The sequence below is a fragment of the Embiotoca jacksoni genome, unplaced genomic scaffold (assembly GCF_022577435.1).
Source record: "Embiotoca jacksoni isolate LCO1_2020_lvr unplaced genomic scaffold, fEmbJac1.0.p SCAF_6, whole genome shotgun sequence".
NCBI classification, from domain to species: Eukaryota; Metazoa; Chordata; class Actinopteri; family Embiotocidae; genus Embiotoca; species Embiotoca jacksoni.
Window position 1 is genome coordinate 7991089 of NW_027185414.1, and position 20506 is coordinate 8011594.

Below are 20506 nucleotides of genomic sequence, written 5' to 3' on the forward strand. Positions count from 1 at the left end.
CTAAGTCATGGTGTGGCAGTATGATGGAACACTTTATGTCTCAAGAGTCAGATGTGACATGTACAGCAATGATATCATATCGGTATTGATGCACTTTGCTATTGTCCCAAAATGATCACGCTGAAGCTAATCGTTGCACTACATTTGTTTCAATTGAAATCAGCATCAGGTTGTTTTTCTCGATGGTGTTTCAGAGAGGCAAAGTGAATGTGTTCTGATTCACCCATGTAAGAATGCTGTCCTTTCTTTGGTCTGTGGCACGTTGTGCCCGTTGCCCCCGCAAGCCATCACAGACTGCTGACTTTGATAACAGGCGGAATTCTGATTCTCTCTGCATGCACTCTATCAAACCTGGCAGATCCCATGTGAATGTGTTTACTAATGACTTGTCTTTCAGAACATTTGTATAAATGAGGGTGTAGCGAGCAAGAGTGCTTTGAAAGTATTCACAGACAACAGCACACACAGCCCCGTCTCGCCAGGGAGCTTGACGAGCATGTATTTTTTTTGTGAACTCAGTGTTGTACAAGTAGCAAGGGGAATGAGGGGTGGAGAGGGGAGATTTGTGTATGTGTGTGTGTGTGTGTGTGTGTGTGTGTGTGTGTGTGTGTGTGTGTGTGTGTGTGTGTGTGTGTGTGTGTTGTGTGTGTTTGTGTGTTTGGTGGGAGGAGGGTTTTGAACACTGTCCTAATTGACCTCAGTTTGATATTTCTTAGGGTGGGGTATACAGAGCACATTTCCCAGCATATTCACTCCACAAAGAGAGAATTGTGTTGGAGGGGTGATATTATTTCATTCATATTAGGTCATATTGTTTGTAGCAAGGCAGCATATCCTGATTATATGTTCGTTGTTTATGCAAATGCCACTCTGAATGACTGTGTACCTCAACAGTGTTTCATGTTACCATAGGATCCAGTTCAAAAGATATTTTTGTTTATTGTGTGGATTGCATCAGTGGTTCTCTGCAACAAGATGCCCCTGTTACCAATTAGGTAATTCACCATCTGCACAAGGTTGTTGTGAATTCAAAAGTTTTAAAGGCAAAGCGAACATAACAAGCCTTTGAAACACCTCAAAATCAAGGTCACGTTGTTTCAATCTATGCTTGTACAAGATGAGAAAAGAATCCGAGACATTGAAAGTGAGATCTGTTACAGTGTGTCTGAATGCCTTTGCAGATGGTAATGTTGACTCTGGAAAGCTCATGGAGACTTGGCTGCTGCAGGCCAGGAAACATCACTAGCACTAGGGCCATGTGGGACCTCTCCTTAAAAAAAAAAAAGGAAAAAAAAGTTTGCGATTTCTTCATAGCCCATTGTAAGCAATCAGGCAAATAGAAGCTTGCAGTCCTGCAGTGCACAGGCACTTCTTTCCAGAAGGCAGAGAGCAATGCTCAGACTACTGACAGGCGAGCTAGCAGACCGACAAGAAGTCAGGACATATTCTCATAGCACTAGCAGACGGTAACACCACCAGTGAGTCTTCTGAAGCCTACTTTCACTCTCCTGGGTGTGATTGCTCCTGAATGCACATTCAACCTCCTCTGCTGCTGCTGCCAGTGAAGAGTCTCAGATGCACTCAACCACAGGCTTACTTTTCAACCCTGCATCTGTCTCAACACTCACACCAAAGCTGTACCCGCGGGAAGAGGATACATATGTTTTATTGACAGAGCTACAGGTGGTTTGAGTTTGAGCTGCTGGTGGACGGGAAGTGTTGTTTTTCCTTTGTGGTGCGCTGTGGCATCTTTGGAGTCAGAATGTGGCCTATTCTTGTGGCATGTTTGGTATTCACCCTGCTGGGCTCAGGGCAAGCTCAGGTTGCCACACAGACTCAGGGGCAGAGTCGAAATCAGGGTCAAGGGCAGGATGGCTCTGCCACCCCTTGGAGGCAAGTGATTCAATGGGAGAACAATGGTCGAGTGTTTAGCCTGCTGAACAGTGGTGCTGAGTATGTCCCTGCTGGGGCGGGCACCCCGGACAGAGGTCCCAGGGTGGTTGTGGCAGATGCTCGTCCCAGCTCTTCACGCACACCTCAGCGGGGCAACGTCCGCAGACAGGCTCCATCAAGAGGATCCTCCGAAACTGTCCGTGGGCAGGCAAGGCATCCTTTTGGCTTTGGGCAAGTTCCTGATAACTGGAGACAAACCGCAGTCAGCACAGGTGGGAGCCATTTCCAGGGATCTTCTTCCAGTCGCTTTCGGCCATCTACAGGCTCTTCATCGTCGTCATCATCCTCATCATTTTCTTCATCTTCATATAATGTACCAGCCTACCCACAGCACCCATTTCCTCAACAGCCTCCCTTCCAACCAGTACCTTATGACCCTAGTTTGGTGGATGGACCAGTAAGGAGCTATGAGCCACCCTTTCAGCCTGTCATCGGTGGAGGGTACAGCAGTGGAGGGTATGGTCCTGGACAGGGGTATACCGGAGGTGGATATGGAGGTGGTTCAGTGCTCCCAGGATCTCCTTCTGACGTTACTGATGAAAGCTACCGTTACTACCAATCTTATGGCTATGGGCCCAATCCTGTGGTGCCAGCACGCGCTGCCCAGCCGCCGTTTACAGATGGTCTTGACCACAGATACACCCACAGCCTCTACAACGTGGAATCTGCCCCGGCTGTTCCTGCCCCCGATGCCAACCAGGCTTCCCAGGTAGTAGTGGACAGAGCAGGACCTGCCGGTCAGCCACCGGTCGGGAGTCCTCAGTATGAACAGTTTCCTCCATTTGGAAGACCCCAGCCTCCCTTCTTGCAGCCCGTTCCTCCGGCCAGAAATTCTCCAAACTCTGCCCTTGAGAACCCCGGTATAAATGTCAGGAGTGTGCACCGATCACAACAGAGAGGTATAGTAAGGTTTATTTTGCTTGTATGTGAACAAACGCAATGTATATTTTATGAACCATTTTGGTCAAGATAGTAGGAGAGTCTGTGACAGACGAGTGGAGTGACAGTGAATGCAGATTTGGAGCTACGTGTTTGGTTTTCGAGGAAATCCTGAATTACTCAGAATATTTCACATGTTCAGTGGAAACCGAGCACATGTTAACTTGTAGGCATTCAACCGAGGTATTTTTTCCCTCTGAGGCAAAAAATGAAAAGCTTGCCATCTGATCTCTGTTGTTGCTTCACATATGAATTTGAAATATGCAAAACCCAGGGGAGTAGAATGCCCACCACCCCTTTACGCACACAGTCATGTTTTTCCAATAGTCTCCATTTCATGTTGATGACTTCAGAAATCTGAAGTAATCAAAAAGAAACATGTTTCTAATTCAGCCTCTTTTTCAGTTTACAAACAAAGCAAAGTGGACGCAAGGTTCATTTTTCCCTCTTGTATGGTTATTGAAACCAGGTGTCAAACAAACGATGCCAATGTAAAGAGAGCAGACACAAGAACCACTGTGTTTTTGTGTGGGGAGCTTTGTGCTACAAGAGAGTAGACTGCTTCATGAGGCGTGTGGAGTTTTGTAACGATGGAGGTGGTGACCTAATAGGGGGGGCTAGTGACAGGGGGTGTTGGTGGTTGCATCTTGGGCTTGATGGCAGGAGAGGGGAAACGAGGGAGGGAGATACAGAACTTCACCACTCCCTGAGGGGGAGGGAGAGCGTGGAAAGTCCCTGTAACACATGGGGTCCATTGCTTCAGCTACAGAAAATCAAATTAATATTTAGTGAGAGTTCTTGGGGGAAGAATGAGGAGTATCAAAGCACACGGCACAATGTCTTCAACTGTTTATTTGCCATGACAGACAATATCTGTGATTCCAGTAGCATTTGATCTCCTTTACCTTTTATAAAATAACCTATTACTGTGCTCGGGAGAAAGATGTTTGTCTTGAACTTAGAGTTAATGTTGAGGGGCAAAAATGACTTAACTAAATGCAAACATTATGTGTGTCTATGTTCTGCGTGCTGGAGGCTGTGTCTGGTCTGAGCTGAGACCCTCCAATGAGATTTTCAGACTCTTAATGCAGGTTTACCATTTGGTTTCACTCAATAATCTGTGCAGCAGTCTCTTTAGTGCGCTGTGTAGCTTGCAACAATCAGTCTTTAAACACTATAGCGCTGGGAGTCATTTCTACAGCACAAAAAGCCAACATGTGCGCAGATGCCTTAGTGCCCTCAGTAATCATTGTGATTAAGATTCAGCCATTGGGAATTGTTGAAAAACTGACGTTTTTATTGCACATGCTTCAAGGCGAGGCTTTAAACTGTTACAGTAGTGTAATATCTATTGTGATCTACACATTTACGATTAGTGACGTAAGGAGACAAGTGTATTTATACTGCCATTCTTAAATGCAATGCTGGGTGGTATCAGAAAGTACAGAAGACACTCTGATTCTTCAAAGGGAATCTATTTAATCATGTATGACCCACAAGGATCAGTGCATAACAATACAACTAACCACCAGTAGGGATACAGTGGGTGGACAAGGGTGCATAGGTAACCACAAGTTTTACATTTCAGGCAGTAAAACAGAGTTTAGTGCACAATCATTTGACAGACAAGTGGTTCCCACAATCATATACAGTAAATAGGTAAAAACTCAGACCCAAAGCCACATGCGGACAGTCGTTACAGTAGAATGGAATAAGACAGCATCAAAATTATACAGAATACTGTTGTGTGAGGCCTTTGGACCATCATGTATGGGTTCTCAAGGGCAGAGTTTGGAGAATTTCTGGCCGGAGGAACGGGCTGTCTACCAAGTTTGCAAGTGTCTTTTCTTAACCCAAATTGACTTTGATGTCAGTCAGCAAGGTGCTTTTACTTGTAAAGACCTCAATTATTATTTTATTTAATGAGACATGGACAGCTGTGACACTTGACATGAGTTATACAACATAGTGTCTTTTATGATTTAAAGTTTAACAAAAAATTTCGGCACTACACAGTTCTGAAAAACAATTAAAAAAAATATGATAGAAATAAACAACAATAGTGTTTGTAATAATAATAGACATGATAAGAAGAAAGAGCAAAAGACAAAAAAAGTCAAATAAATAATTCAACAAACAGTATATATTAATATACAAACCTTCGGTAGCACAAGATATAAAGAGTAAACATACAGATAATTAATAGAGCCTTTTTATCCTTAGAGATATAAATTCAGTATTTTTCCCATTTTAAGACACAAACCTCTTTTCTGTTAGTCTTTCTACAGAAAACTTGTTCATATGAGGCCCCCCTCCAAGTTCTGTGAACCACTCCTGCAAAAAGGGAGCTTCTCTCTTTATCCACCCTCAATAAAGTCTTGTCTACCCACAATTAGAGCAGTGTGGCTCAGTTCTACATGTACTCACAGCTAAATTCAGCCCGGTATCACACTAAAGCATGTATTATGCCCATCAGTCCACTAAGGAGATCATATTACTGTTACATTTTACTTTGCCTAGGCCTGAAGCGTACACGCATGTATGATTGTTGAAGATGGAGGTCATGTAGGAAGAAGGTCTGAGGTGTTTGGATGTAACAATCCCAGGACTTTTTTCCCAGACGATCACTATTTAAGTCTGTTAGACAGCAAAAGTTAATGTAGATATCTTTTAAATAATATTTTTTTAACGTTTTTAACGTATTTAATATATATCAAGTAACTTGTGAATGTCAGTTACTTATTTTAACCCAAACTTTCCCTGATTAGGGAATCAAGTACTTCTGGTGCCTAAACCCACCCAAATTGTGACTGTGTCACATTTAACCCAAATCAATAATCTCTTCCTAAAACTAACTATGTGGTTTTTAACCTAAGGCACCATAAATTTCACCCGTAGGCGAGGCTAAACGTGACACTGACACAGTATCCTCTTTGGCATGATACCGGGTTCACTGATAGGTCACCCTGCACATATTACCTGGGAGAGATTTCAAAGTCATCGCCAGTAATCTCCTCTATAATATGGATTTGTTCCCAAAAGCTCTTAATCATTTTCCGACACCCAGGCCTGGGAAGAGAAAGGTGTTCTCCTAAATCTGAGGGATTCCCATCTCTCTTTTTTTTTCTAAGAAACCTTCACATTGTTTTACAAGATACACTGACAAAGAACAGATTCTGATCAACAATCAGTCTGATTGAAGGGCATGCACCACAAGGGCAGTTGACTCTGTTAGCAGCACGGAAAGGGTTCTCATTTGACAGCCATCACCTTGGAGTGCCCTCTGGTTTTAAAAGCCAAAGCTACAGAGGTTTTGTGAATACTGTATTATCTCTAATGAAGTGTGATGTCAAAGACGGGCTAAAAATGTGTATATTGTCCCAACTATACCCTTTGCAGCACAATGTCATTACAATTCACTCTTCTCATATTCCCCGACAAAGCCACCGGTAGTCATAGGTGAGAATAATTACTCCATAATTGGCACATATTAATTGATTAATGCAGCACTGCTGTTATATATTTTTTTAATTACAACAAGATATCTTCACAGTAAAATAAAAGGTTTCAACACCTTACTATTACTAAAATGAATCTGTCAAATATCAACTCACCACTAAAAGTGAAATAAATTAGATGACAATCATGGAAATATATGAGATGCCATAATGTGTATTGCAGAAGAAGAGGAAATTATAACTTAATTGACGAAGGAATCTATGTATATAGAGTTAGCCGTATCCTCAATCATTAGATGTTGTTATGATTTTTGATTTTCCATTTTAAAATGAGCTCACTGAATTTCAAGTTTTCTAATCTGTCTGCAGCTAACAGCAAATAGCTGAACACAGGAGCATCTAGTCTTGTATTATGCTATATTCGATGGTATTAAAAACCCTGGCAAGATCCAGTTTCTTTTCTCAATGCCCCACTTAGAGTGTAATGTGTGGCTTTGTCACATGCTGTTGAGAGCCGATCAGCTTTGGCTTCTCAATACACTTTATCCCTCCGAAAGAGACCCACTTTCACATTTCAAAAGATTAGAGGGCAGAGAACAAAGCCTTCCTAGGGTGAGGAGAAAAAAATTGGGGCTGAGAGTGCTGTTGGAAAACCTCTGTGTTTCACACTGGTTTACAGTGTTTACATGGTCTGCCCCAGGAAGCTCCCTGTCCTGTATATCTGCCTCAAAGTGAGATGTCGGGTGAGATGTTTACACAGTGCCCACAAAGGGAAAGCCTTTATTCAAACTTGCAGCCGGGGACGGAAGGCTCACCTGGATGTTAAACGCCAAACAAATATAAAATAGGAAACTTTGTATTTGGTTTCTATAAACAGACTGTAGCTAAATGCCTTCATGTTAGTCCAAAATCAAAAGATAACAGTTTTTTTTTGTTTTTTTTTATCAGTTGCTCTCTTTTCCATGGTTAAAGCAACCTGTAACACAGATTAAAGGTTGTGCTTAATTTTTCTGATTCCATCAAAACTTCCAGCCTGAGAGGTCAGATGACTTCGACTATCCGTTGTTTGAACAAGCTCACATTAGAGTGTGTCCGGCCTTTGTGAGCTACAATATACAGCAATGCCAGAGACCCTTGCTGGCACAGGACAGACAAACAGACATTCACTCTGACAGGTCAGGCCTGCTTTTTTTCTTTTTCTTTTCTTACTTGTTCCTCAGGTTTCTTAACTGACGTGGTCAGCGGCCCACTTTAAAAACAGCAGTGGTGTGAGATCACTGTTATTCTGCCCTGGCACATACATGCTCCCTGGCTATGTCTCTGTCTGGATCATTGTATCTCCGTGTACCTTTGCCTTTCAACATCTCTTCATCTCTCTCACTTGTGTGCAGAAACCAAAGTATTAAAAGCACTGTTTGCATTGCAACAAGCCTTTTCTGTGAGACTGGGGCTCAGACATTTCCAAGTTTAGCCTTGTCCCCAACAGATATGACTAGTCCGTTCATTTTTTTAAAGGTTAAGCTGAAGTGACACGTTCATGTTAAGATTTGTGTCACGGAAGATCACATCACATTAGCCAAGAGGGCAAGCAATTATTGGTATAATTTTGTCCCCATAATAACAAGGTACATTCAGGAAGAGGCCAAATGCACAGCCACTGAAATACAGTGTATTATAAGTGGAGTTAAATGTTTCTTTTTTGTTTGGGGGATTTTGCCAACAAGGGATCCAAAAGTAACCGTTGTGCTCCCTCACCCTGAACTCACCCCTGCCTGAGAGGCCCGTGGAGTAAAAGTGTCTCATTAGACAACCTTGATAATAATCTGGAATGCACAGTAATTAGTGGCCACTGGGTTTCTCCAGTGTGACCCAGTCTTGAACTGTAGGCTCTGTCGCCGAATTGTTGCCTATCATATCCTCCATCAGCACTGCTGTATTTACCGGGTCATAAAAAATTATGACAGCTATGTGAACTTGCACACTGACAGTGATAACACTTGGATTACTTTGGTTATACATGTATGAAATCATAATAGCAGGGCTGGACATTAATTTAGAAAAATGACAAACAAGGTGTATCAATAACTATTCTCTATTCTCTATTTGGAGCAGACTTCTGAAGATTTCCTCTCGCAAGGTTGTGCGATCTGATAAATAGATGAATGACAATGTGGGATGAGCAGTCTGTCCATCATTTCAGGTTTGCCTGACCTGGTTCCTGATCCCCACTATGTCCAGGCTTCCACATATATCCAGACAGCCTACATGTACTCTCTTCGCTGTGCTTCCGAGGAAAAATGTCTGTCAAGGTAAACCAATTCTGGATGTCCTTTGCTTTTTTTTTTCCTTTACTCCTATATTTCTAGACTTTTTCATTGGGTTCCTTCTGATGTCACATTATAAAAACTGTCCATCTCTTGTTAGTGACAAATTTGTATTTTAAAGTTTTCTACAACTTCTTGGGGGCAACATTGTGAATAACAGCAAAAACAATAAATTGTGTTTCCTGTCTATACGTAACTCTCATAGGCTGGGGTCTTGTCCAAGATCAAGCATTAACAACAAAATGTTCATTTTTTTGGCTTCTTCACCTTCGGCCAGCATTAACCAGTGAGGGACTCACCCACAATTTTAACTTTGCCCTCAAGTTTATATCTGTTCTGTGCAATAATATCTGAAAGAAAAATTTAAAAAAAAACTTCACTAACAGCACAACCTCAGTGAACTAAATCCTGGTCACCTTCGGGGATACAGGCTGTCCTTAGTTTCATTTCTCTGTGTTGGTAGAAAGCATCCCGTGAGCCCCAAGCCTGGGCCCTTTGACTGCCTCTGCACTGAGGACACCATTGAAATGATGGAAGTGTGTTGTCCCTGTGGCTGCTCTATTTGCCCTCTTCCCATCACAAGCACACCCATCCCTCAAAGCCCTTTCATATCCTGCCTGAGTTTGCTGCAATCACCGACAGATGGGCTGTTGTAATTTGCCATACACTCCAATGTCAACACCAGTAACAAGATGAATAGCTTAGATCTTCAGTGGTGTTGTGAACTCGAGGTTGTGCCTCTTTTTTCACTCAAAGAAGTGAATCGTGCAACACAGTGTATACCTCTCTCTGTTCCCCTTCCCCATGTTGAAACTGTGTGTTTGGAGAGATGGTTGTAATCTGTAGAATGAATTATTTAGTAGATATGCTCCTGCCTCGAAGCCTTCCAGTTCTGCTCTTTTTTTTCTCTTTGTCTTAGTTATGAGAAACAGACATGCCGACATTCTTTTTGCAGCCACTTGGGCAGTTTCCATCATGGTTCTTTTATCTCCATGTACGTGTCCGTCATTCAGCTCTGCCTATAGTCCCGAGACCACTGACTATGATGCAAGGGTCCTGCTGCGATTCCCACAGAGAGTAAAGAACAGGGGCACCGCTGACTTCATGCCCAACAGGCCACATCATACCTGGGAATGGCACAGCTGTCATCAGTAAGTCCTTCATACACATCAGATACACAACAGTTTCACCTTGTCAACCAAATGTGCTGCACTTGCTACAATGCCGGCTGTTAGCAAGCTAGTTATCAAAAGGTTGTATGTAAGTATTTATTTTAACTAAAGCCTGTACAAAGGCCTGGTATATGTTGATTACAACACTAATAATTGAAGGTTATTGCAAAATTACAAAATGGACAGATGTGGTTGTTAGTTTTGATTGTAAAACATGTTTTAAATGTTGTAATATATCTTGAACATTGATCAATGATGATTTGCATCTTTTGGTCTGATACTGGGTTGCATTCTACTGCAGATTGGGTGTCACGGAGAGCTAAATGCTCGGTACCCTAAATGGTCGCTTTAAATGAAAGGACATGACTTGCCCTGGTTTATGGAGAAAGTACACATATATTTCAGTTTCCTGGTTACGGGTGAGGGAGAGGCCAAAACTGAACAATGAGACAATGCTCTCATAATTCCACATAATGTGAAAAATACTGGCATGTAGCCATGTGGGTCTGATCAGTTCACTCATTGTGTCTTTCTCAGTGCATAGACTTTCGTTGATTTGGCTAGCGAGTGGTGGTTCAGAGGAAATACCTCCGGGGACTGATGATGAGGTGATTTCGTTGGGTATTGTCATTGTTTTCTAACACTACATTCCATGTAGGCTGGCTTTTATCTCAGTTTCAACAAGTCCACCCACTAATGCTAGGTGCAGTCTCGCCTTTACTATCCTCATCTTGGAGGAATGGTGACTGGCCGTCAGGAGATTGGCAGTGTTGTTGCTGCCTGACATCAGTCTACATTTGCACAGTGATTCCCAGGAGGCAGAAAGCCAAGGCAATCATTCCACTGGCTGTGATCAGAATGACAAATCAATCCATTTTTCCTGTCAATCTGTGACACCAGATCACACAGCTGCTAAAGTATGATGGCATGGATATGGGTTACTGGGACAGACTTTTCAGTTACAAAGAAATCTCTTTAGGGGAAGAAAATCTCGAGCCCAGATTCTCACAATAAACTTCCCTGCCCTACATTTTTTTTTTTTTATCACATAAGCTGTGTGGTTGACAGTTTTCCTTTTCATTGCATTCACTCATATCTTTCGTTCATGAGTATCAAGAGAAGGGAAGGGAGTAGCATTCTCCTGATTATTGTGGACTCTGAAAATGTTGGAGGTTTTTTACACAAATGAGGACACAGAAATCCACGTAGAACTGCCAGTTGTGTGGGAAGCAGAGGAAGTCATTAAGAGTGTTTGGTTTGACATATTTTTGATAAGTTACTAATAGAGTTTCTACTTTTGCTGAATTTATCTCACTCCTTTATGTTATAACTTTACAAAGCCGCCATTGTAGTCAAATATCACGGTTTCTGTTTGTGCAGGTTTCACGTTTTGGAAGGCAAATATCAGTACACCATTAAATAGTTCTCAAAGTACCTGTAGTAGTTGCCTATGTTTTATAACCTGAGCTATGATCTGTGAAACCCTTAAAGTTTTGTTTGTTGCAACACGAGTGGAAAATGACTCACAACTATGAAAAAGGATCGGAATGTTTTGTACATTACGATTACAAGCTTTTCTTGTTAAATCCCCATTGTGTCCTTCCAACACTGCATTCTCCATGGTTGACATAGTCAATGAGGGGATCCAGGAATCCAAGGAGGCAGGGGACCCTTCCAGGCACCTCATCGTCCAACGCCTCCCACTCTCAATCTTTTTCCTTGCTTCCTGCACCCTTTCTTTCTATTTCACACACACACACACACACACACACACACACACACACACACACACACACACACACACACACACACTGGAGATAATCATCTCAAGACTGCCACTGAAATTAATGCCAGTTTTGGGAACACAAACAAAGACTGTGTTTCAGCCTTCCAGGGCCTCAAGTTCCCTCCTCGTTTTATACACTAAAATGAAAGTGTGCATTCACATGTATTGCGCCAATTGCATGTGTATCCTTGTATCCCCCATAAAATAAGCCTATAAAAAGACACAGTCATGAATACGTGTGCATCAACAGAGACAAGAGGGTAATTTATGCCCAGAGTTACAATAAAGATAGTGTTCAGCCTCAGATAACAACAGACAGGTTTCTACCTGAGAGCAGCTCCTAATTGGTTGCCTCGACCATGGAACAAATGAGGCCTTGAATGGTCACTCGTTCCATCAGTGGAAAGTACCCACTTTTCCTTCCAAGTCATCCTTCAATCTTTAATGACTGTTCCAGTAAAAGCTGTTGCTGTGTTGAAACATGGGCCATGAGGTAAGGCGAAAGGGCAATATTTATATAGTCTGAGTTGTCTGACTGAAAGGGATCCAGTGCTTACCTCACCTGCTACGACTAAAGTCAACACCACTTAAGTATACTCTATAAAGCAATTAAGGAATTGAGCAATAATATATATATATATATATAAAAAAACATTAGAGTTACTTCTTTAAGATGTGTTAATTCCTGTAATGCATCATTTCAGTATGTTGCCACAGTGCCATTAGCTGTTTTTGTTGAGGTATCCATAACCAACGGTTTGGCCACAATGTTTGATCTGTCATCATAGTAATTGCTTCAAGAGTTTGGACTGCTTTTACTTGAGACTCCACAAATAAATATATTAATAAAACTATGAAATTTTAGCTGTCCTTTAACTGAAATTATTCTTTTATAAGAGAGATATTTCGACGAGAAATCTCGCTGTTATCGTGCTGCATCTGTATTACATATGATCAATGACATCGTGTTCAGAAACCAGTTTAGCATTATTCCTCAGTCTCCACCTTGGAGCAGGTCGGTCCATCACTTAGCTTACTGTAAGCCATATTTTCTTCTGTTGACTCTTAAACTTTCTTAACATGTCTTACACTGTTGGCTGTACTTGTAGGATACACAGCTAGGACTAAAGCTACAGAGTGTTCTCCAAACATCCCCTCTGTCAGTAATTTTTTTTAAACAGAATTATTCTTTCATGTACACAAAAGTGCAGCAAATCACATTACATTACAATTGTGAATGTGAGAAAACAAAACACCAAAAAACTGCTGTCCATAAATCCATCAAATTATGATGACATGACCAAATTACAGCTTTTCTCATCAGCATGGAATTATGTTGTCATCTTTGTCCATGCAAATATGCACTTGCTTGCGTCGACCACAATGATGTGCACAGCAGGCTTGTAAAAGCGCACCATGGGTCACTTTCACATTTGGGAGAGGACCAAGTCATATGGCAGTTACTATTGCAGATGATTTCAAATGGGCCAGCTCATTGACAGAGTCACTCACTGACCGTCACTCGGTTCGCATTGCGGTTCAGTTGAGATGATCAGTGGCCATGTGCACCCAGCCTTTCCTAAGCTGCTAAAGCTGTGCAAATACACACAAACACACTACAAGAAATACACAAATGTACTCATACTGTGATACACACACGCACATTTACAGATGCACACACAGATATGCACATCCACACATGCACATGCACACACACACGTCTACACACCAGCCCACACACAAACACCTTTGATCTTGTCGATTGCAACAAGCTAATTAACAACATTCATACATCATTAGGGTGTTAATGCTTTGCATCAGCAATACTTCATTGTTGCCATTAATTAGTGTCCGTTATCCATTGATGATTTATAATGTGTTCAGTGAAGGTGCAACATCTCTGACAAAAATGTTAACAGCTGAGGTCGACAGGTGGAATACAGTATAGTATATAAATCCACTGTTTATCTGAAAAGTTGCATTTAAATTTGAATAAGTTAACTTTAAACAGAGCAACACAATCAGTGTAATTACAGCAGCATCTTCATAATCTTAATAAAGTGAATTTCTGCTTTGATACTTTTGCATAGGGACACAAAACATAACAGATCATTTTAAAATATGCTTAAACTCTTTGATTACCCTCTGTTGTTTCACTTTTGACTACATCCTTGTTTTTGCTTGTTGTGACAGGCATTACCACAGTATGGATGAGTTCAGTCATTATGATTTACTCGAGGTCAGCACTGGCCGTAAAGTGGCAGAGGGACACAAGGCTAGCTTCTGTCTGGAGGACACCACCTGTGACTTTGGTCACCTGAAGCGTTATGCCTGCACAGCTAATACTCAGGTAATACAGCAAACCAAAACAGTGGGGAGTTGACATGATGACAAACAATATTCACTTCATGGTATACGCTTGGTACACAGCTATTATGACTGTATCCAAACACTGTAGTTATGCTATTATTAGAGCAACTGTATAAATCTATTCAAATGTGGCACTGCTGTGCTGGTGAAAATTCTGATAAAAACTATAATTCAGTGAAGTTGTTTTTTATGTTAAAATGTGGATTTGATTCATTGACTTGTTTACTGCAAGAACTTTTATTTACTTTTTTGACCGTTGCAATTTTTTTTAAACTCGGATCAGTATTCTTTTAAAGCCTCTCTCCTCCCCTCTGTTTCTTCAGGGTCTGAGCCCGGGCTGTTACGATACATACAATGCTGATATTGACTGCCAGTGGATCGATATCACAGACATCCAACCTGGAAACTACATACTAAAGGTAAAGGTCAAGCGAGATCCCGACATGCATGGACATGGCAAGCTTGCAGACGGCACAAGGCCACATTTCATGGAGTGAGAGAGAGGTCGAGGCCGCCAAAACAAATTGATTGAGGTCATAAAGTTTTTAGGTTTCTTGTTATCTGGAGTTTTTCGGGTTGCAGCACCTCATGGCTCAGTGCCACTGGTTTCCCATCCATCATATTGTCTGTTTTTCATGCATAATTTATTTGGTCAATATAGCTGCAAGATGTCCACACAAAAAGGTCTATACATGCTTTGAGTTGTTCATTCCAGATACATTTTCTTTTGAGGCCATGCCAAGTCCGTTTGCTGTCATCCATTTCTATTGAGATTTGTGATTATGGTGAATCGTAACGTCCCCTCTTTCTTTTATCTCCAGCTCCAGGTTAATCCCAAATTCTTGGTGCTGGAATCAGACTTCACTAACAACGTGGTCAGATGTAACATTCACTATACCGGACGATTTGTTAGAACAACCAACTGCAAGATAACACAGTAAGTAAGACAAAATGTACAGTTTTATACAAGTGAATTTTAGTAATTTACTGGATTTTTACTGTTCTCAGAATCCACAGCGTGTTTGTGAAATTAAAACCTGCGTTTGTAGAATGAAAGCTGAGAGGAAAACTGTAAATCAGAGTTTGTGTCATTTTTCCACCGCTGAGTTACACTAAAACACACGACAGGGTGGCGTCTGAATGCAGTTATCTGAAGAGCCTCACAGTGTTTTAAAGTACTTAGTGGACTTAATGGGTTCCAGGCTGAAATATTTGATGATTTAATGAATTATGCTCTCATTCTCCCGTTAAGATTAACAGCCTCTGAAACTTTGATATTTTCCCTCAAAGGGAGATGTAGCGGTGTTGAACTTGCTAATAGCGCTATTAGGAAGTGTATCATTGCACTCCAAATTACTATTATATGCTCTTGAAAAGACTTTATATAAAGAGGTTCAAGTGCTCCAGCTCGTCTGAGTTTCACTGGTGTGATGAAACAAACACTTTAAAATATGTTTGCCAATGCATTTCCAGAGTGCATGGGAGCTGGATATGTTAGTTTGGCTTATAAACTATTGATGCCAATATATGAATAGCAGGCTGCTATTCGGTACTAAGAGCCCAGCTACCATAATCAAACATGATATGAAGAATTTCTTTATCCATCTCTCTATCTTTTCATCATTTTTTTAGGGCCACATTATTTGAACACATGGGATGGATATTGTTTTAAGCAAAATAGTATAGTTCATAATTAGGATTACTGTTTTAATAAATAATAAATCCTCACTGGGATCATGTTTTTATTACAGAACTGAGGTAAATTAAGGTAGATTAATTTCCAATAGGTCTGTTGCAGCATAGTAAAAATTTAGAAAACATAAGGCGCAATCATACAAAAGCAGGCAGCTCGAATAATCAAACTGAAGACCTCAGAAGTTCAGATATTGTTTTAGATGCATTAAATAGTCTGTCAAATTGTTTACTGAAGAGTAATAGTTTAATTACTCTGCTGATAACATAAAATGTCGAGGTTGCAGATAAAAAAACAAGGTTTTAATTCCAGTCTTTATGGAGCCCCGATAACTTAGTTCCACTATTCACCATAAAGCAATACCACTGCTGCCACTGTTAAGGAGCACACCTGACTACATATTTGAAGTTACAGTATAGGTTGCATTAAAAAGTCCAGTTCATGACTAACACACTACAGTGTAGTATTTGGCCCACTGAGTCAAAGCTTATCCTAGAAAAGGAATCGGATTTAGAGTTAATGTTAGCAACAGGTTGTCGTGTTAAAATAAAGCCATACCTCAGCGATTCTATCACAGATCACAGTAGATATATTATGGACCTCAGTTTCTGTCTCAAAAGCGAATCTAAGTGTATATATTTTCATTTAGAATAACAGAATAACAAAATTGACAAGTTTGTTTAAAATAAACTAATTATCAGCATTTTGTCTGTTTTTCATCTGACTATAAATAGTATATGAAGCAGAATCAAACCCTATTTTTCACTGTACTGAGTCTGAAGTGTCACCCTTCCTCTAACAAACGTCTGCTCATTTTACAGGTCCTGATCAGCCACTGGAAGGCTGCCACATTAGACGGACCCTGATCGCTTTTCCATTGAAATGTGAATGGAATCCACTTGTTGTTGGTTCATTGTTGGTTTTGTTTGTCTCTGCTTTTTTGTGCTGTTTTTGGATCCTGGGCTCTTGGCAAAACAAGGGTTCTGCTCGCACTGAGAATGTCAGGGTCTAAAGTGAACATACACGCACACACACACGTTTGCATAATGCATATTTCACGTCATTATTCCAATAATGAACCAATACTTCTCTTCCCTGCCAACTATGTTATAATATGGTCCTACCAACTACATTTCTCATACTGCAGCTCTACTATTCCGGTTTGGTTACATGCAAGGACACATCATTGACTTTCAAAAGAGGTGTTTACTGTATATCCACACAAACATCTATGCCCCAACCCAACCCACCATCACCAAGTGGCTTTGTAATGGTGCCCGTGCTGAAATGAGCAGTTCCAGACAATTCAGGGTTTAGCTGCAATCCAACAAATTAAATTTAGTGGGCAAAGTCTTCCCAGGTACATTCATTCATGTAGTAGTGGGACAGACAGAGATGCCCATTGACTCAGAAGAACTATAATGTGTTATTTTTTTCACTCTCTTCACCACCTCCGTGGGTCAGGCTGGGATACTGTGATTCTCTGGGCACATCCTGTTTAATGTTGTGTTAACAGTAAGAGGAAGACAGCAGGTCATAATTGCATTTGTCAACATCAAATTGTAAGTCAGCAAAAAAAAGCAGACTGTCAGCAATGGACGCTGGACTCCTCAATATCTTTGTATAACAGCACTGTGACCCCATTCCTCCTTTCTTATTTCAGTAAAACAGGAACAGGAAGCTTTGCCGGCAGAAAAAGGGTGCTTTCCAAAATATAAGACTCGCAGTATTTACGCTCTATGCTTACACCATCTAGTGATCTCTTCTTCAACTACACTGGTCAGATGGCACATAGGTCATCTACACCTTTTGGAGAATGTATATACAAATATTCCACTGATGCATGACTTTAATGATGGAAATTATTTTGTTGTAACTTTGATTATCCATTTTGATCTGTTACTGTAATTGTGAAATTCAACAAATATTTTTTTTTTCTTGATAATCTGAATTATTCAAATAGTATGTGTTGTTGGAGGAAACACTACTGCTAAGATTTCTTATTACAATGCAGAGTGCCAGGAAGCTGTTTCTACCTACCTCTCCAGTTGAGTGAGCTGTTGTTTCCAATGGATGTCTCTGCGGTGTTTCACTGTGGCGTCTTACCACTCGATATATAAAATGACTTAAAGTTAGAATCCTTAAGATTTCAGGGTTGATTTGTTAACACCTGTTGTAGGTCCTAAGGAAAATGCTGCACAAGACGTGAGTATTTTTTTTGTGTGTGCCACACTTGTGCCTGGTCCATTACTCCGTGCAATATTTACAACTGATCTGCCCTCAAAAATTGCCCAACTGACCGTTGTCTTGCTTTGCAGATGCATTTTTGATGACGGATTGTACTTAGGGTTAACCTCAGTGACAGAAATGTTTCATTTCCTGTGACTGCTTTAGAATAAAAAGCCCAGTTGGAGCACTTTTAAGGCTTCAGTCCACTGGGACTGGCTGCGTCGTATTCTGGCTGCAACACGGCTAGCAGCACTGATCGTGACCCTTTTACTCAACGCTTGTGATTCCACTGGTGCATTTCAGAAGTCCCAGAGGAACGACATAGAGAAGCCGATCAATTTTCAAAACAAAACACCCTGTGCAGACTGTATATCAGATCACTACATCAATGTCTACCCCACGCCCCGGTATTTTGAGTCAGAGAAAAAAGATGTTGTCCTCCTGCTAACATTATGTGAAATATAGATACGAAAGAATTATGAGAATGAATGTTTTTCTTATCAACTAAAACGAAGTAACCTGTGTTAACGTTGATGTAGGCTACAGGACAGAACAAGTAGGAAGTAGTAACAGTAAACATAAAACAGACAAAAAAAGAGAGACCATTTAACTACGTAGTCTACATGGAAGCAAAAAAATCAAGGTACAATTACCAAACCAGAAAGTCACTAACATTGGGCAGACAAAACACTTCTCTTCTGAAATGTTCCCAGTGGGGTGTGAAGATGTGCAGAGGATGGAACAAAACAGCATCGCAAGCGTGACGTCATAGACACATGCGCAGGGGAATCCAGGGGTTATTGTGAAGCAAATGTTCTTTTAGCCATAACCTAATACAGCAAGTGTGTAAAGAGTAAACAGTAAACTGGGATAAGATTAACAGTGAGATAAGATTACAAACAGTAATGCTTGACTACATAAATGCATCGTTGCCTCCTAAATGGAAGGACAATTTGAATCGAATTTGGAAATAGCGGAACCTGCCACGAACAATTAATAGTACTATATACAGAGGGAATTACTGAATGTACATAACTATTGCACAAAACATTTTGACAATAAATAGTGGCTAAAATTGGGTTTCATAACACAAACATCTTAAGGATTTTTACTTTAATATTTATATGTGATTACTGAAGTAAACATTTTTTTGGTAACAGTCTGGTCTATATTAATATGTACTGTATGTATTGATCAAACGACGATAAAGCACCTAAATTAGTTTGTTACAATTGAATGTAGTTGTTTTAAAACAAAAAAAATTGTTTTAAATGCAGAATATTCATCGTGTTTGGTATCAATTTATGGCCCTCAATATACAGGTTTCACATAATGTACTGTAAATAGTCAGTTCATGTTGGGTGGAACAACAGCACAGTAAAGGCAACAGTTATACATCTTTGACATGTAAAGCTGTATTTTTCTACCTGTCAAAAATGTTTCATACAATAAATACATTTAAATGTCTACTGTGTGCACAGAATGAAAAATTTATGCTACGCACTACTCTTACAGCAGAGCTTCACTGTGCTGCGTATGAACCCACATCTGCAGCTTTACACAGAAAATGTATCAGTAGATCCAAAGGAAATGCTGGATGACAGGTGTGACAACTTACTGAAATCATCCCCTTCATAAAAGATTAGGTGTGATATGTTTAATGCATTAAGGCATTTTCTTGGGTGCTGCATGTTATTTTGTCATGCATGATTCAGGCAATGATGGAAATCTGACCTTTACAAATTCAGAAAAATACACACTGCATGTAAAATGCCTACAAACACTCAGTGGTGAATGCAACAGCTGCGTGGTGGCACCGAATGGATCAGTCAGGTTGTCAAATCTGACACATCGAGGTGATTGTTGACACAAAGAAAATCTGATTTGGTCATATTTCCATCATTGTCACACACTGTCAACATAGAGCCAATGATCCATTAATTTCTACAAGTTTCCCCTCTTCAAAAAGTTGTTTTCTTTTAAATGAACATTTGGTATAATCTGGCTTGTTACAGCAGCAAACAGAGACCAAACACATTATACATGGAGAGTCATTCCAGGGAGCACAACACCACATCTGTGAGGAGCTTATAACGGTATAAGAAACTGCACAAAAAGTGATACTATTTCAGGCAACAGGGACAATTTTCGTTTTGTTTTCAAGTCTCTACCTCAGTTAAACATTTCTCATAGACAGAACAACAACTTGAAAAGAGTTGGCAATGATGTGCCTCACTGTCATATGGAAATGTAGACTAATGAACAGTACTTGTGAGTGATTACAAGCTTCATCCCACTTTGATGATTAAAAGTCAAAATAATGAGTTGTCATCTTCAGCAGAAAAGCATCCAAGTGTGAACAAAGTTTACAAGCTTTACATAAATAATCCACTTATATGAAAATATGGGGAGTCCTTGTGTAAAGATTTTTTTGTTAAGAGCAAAGTGGAGGGAATAAAAGGAAGTCACTGGAGAGGACATTACAGCATGAACAGAAACACACAGTAGAAGACACACAGGGGCACATTCAGTTCTGTCCAGGGGTTCAGTTATAATCCAGCTGTTTGTCTGAATGCCAATAT

At 40.5% G+C, this 20506-nt stretch overlaps 1 protein-coding gene across 1 annotated transcript; it reads left to right on the top strand.

The window, feature by feature from the left end:
- The first annotated feature begins 1368 nt into the window (after positions 1-1368).
- Positions 1369-19391, top strand: loxl1 (lysyl oxidase-like 1). Its single transcript, XM_069174197.1, has 7 exons — positions 1369-2852; positions 8551-8659; positions 9688-9825; positions 13826-13982; positions 14326-14421; positions 14824-14939; positions 16517-19391. Exons 1-7 carry the CDS (start codon positions 1763-1765, stop codon positions 16521-16523), a joined length of 1713 nt encoding a protein of 570 aa, XP_069030298.1. The 5' UTR covers positions 1369-1762; the 3' UTR covers positions 16524-19391.
- Positions 19392-20506: the final 1115 nt, after the last annotated feature.